General features: G+C 37.3%; 1 protein-coding gene across 1 annotated transcript in view; it reads left to right on the plus strand.

Moving 5' to 3' along the window:
* Positions 1-565, plus strand: part of LOC136836492 (uncharacterized) — an 11,082-nt gene extending 10,517 nt beyond the window's left edge. Inside the window, exon 6 of the mRNA XM_067100825.1 lies at positions 423-565. Coding sequence (XP_066956926.1) covers positions 423-511 — 89 coding nt within the window. The 3' untranslated portion in view covers positions 512-565. The remainder of the gene's footprint in view (positions 1-422) is intronic.
* Positions 566-1,236: the final 671 nt, after the last annotated feature.

Below are 1,236 nucleotides of genomic sequence, written 5' to 3' on the forward strand. Positions count from 1 at the left end.
AAATGACAGCACGGGGAGAAGTTACTACGGGCCAAACAAGGGAAAGGCCCGTGCCAACACAAGAGTTGGCTTAATACAATACAACAACAACAACAAGAAGTTCCAGAAGATTGCTGGGCCTTGAACCAGCCTGACTACCTCATCTCTTGAAAAAGGGTCACAGTTACGACCTGAAAGTGCTCGAGATCAAAGTAATATGTAAATATTTATCAGTAAACAAGTTATACACAAGAATCATGTGGGTTTCTTTTTCCATCTTCATGAAAACTAAAACATTTGTTTAGTTTTATTATTATTATTATTATTATTATTATTATTATTATTATTATTATTATTATTATTATTATTACTGATAATGGACACACATGCCTACGGAATAGCTTCTCCGCTAGTGGATTGCAGTGACCATCTCATTTTTTCAGATCGGGAAACTGGTGAGCGTATGCTGAGTGAGTGCAATGAAACTCTAAGGGAGGTTTTGGAACGTGTAAAAAGTAAACCGGCAGGGTAAGTAATATATTATACGTTGCTTGTGATTACATCTGAACCGATATCCTGTAACTTATTTCAGTACTCCTAAGACTGTTTTTCTTATCCAATTAATGTTTCATGTAATTCTTCAGTTGTATCATTATTTCCATTACTGTCAACTTTATTTAATTAAATAAACGGTGTCAGTCGCCAATACGACATAGCTAAAGTCGAGGTATTCGTCTAACAGTAGAGCTTCCTGAGCTAGATATTGGTACCTATTTTAAACCAATTTCTTGAACGAACCCTTCTTTCTACCTTGTGCAACATGAACAATGGGCTCGTCAGCAGCTGCCTAAGACGCCAATAGCAAGTGAACAATAGCTTGCGCGAGATGGGCATTACATTGCTCGTCGTTTTGGCTTCTGACTAGAACGAGAACCGCTATGACATAAAGAAAGGTCGTTCAAAAACTGACAACAGACCCTAACCGGTGCTTGTCATGACTTAAATCCTTAGTCACTCGTCACGGGTAGCAATTAGTTTACTGTTCCCCCTTCTTTTTAATATTAAAATGAAACTTTATCTTTCTCTTACCGTAAAAATCAAAGCATCAAACCATCATTTTCGTTATCCCATTATCACTACCATCGCCATGGTCACGTAAGTGGTACGAGATTCGACCTCTGACGAGCTCCGTTCACTCACTTCTATTTCTTTAATGAAGTAAATAAAAGTAAATAAATTACAGCATCCGTTAAAGAC

This window comes from Macrobrachium rosenbergii, chromosome 56 (assembly GCF_040412425.1).
Source record: "Macrobrachium rosenbergii isolate ZJJX-2024 chromosome 56, ASM4041242v1, whole genome shotgun sequence".
NCBI classification, from domain to species: domain Eukaryota; kingdom Metazoa; phylum Arthropoda; class Malacostraca; order Decapoda; family Palaemonidae; genus Macrobrachium; species Macrobrachium rosenbergii.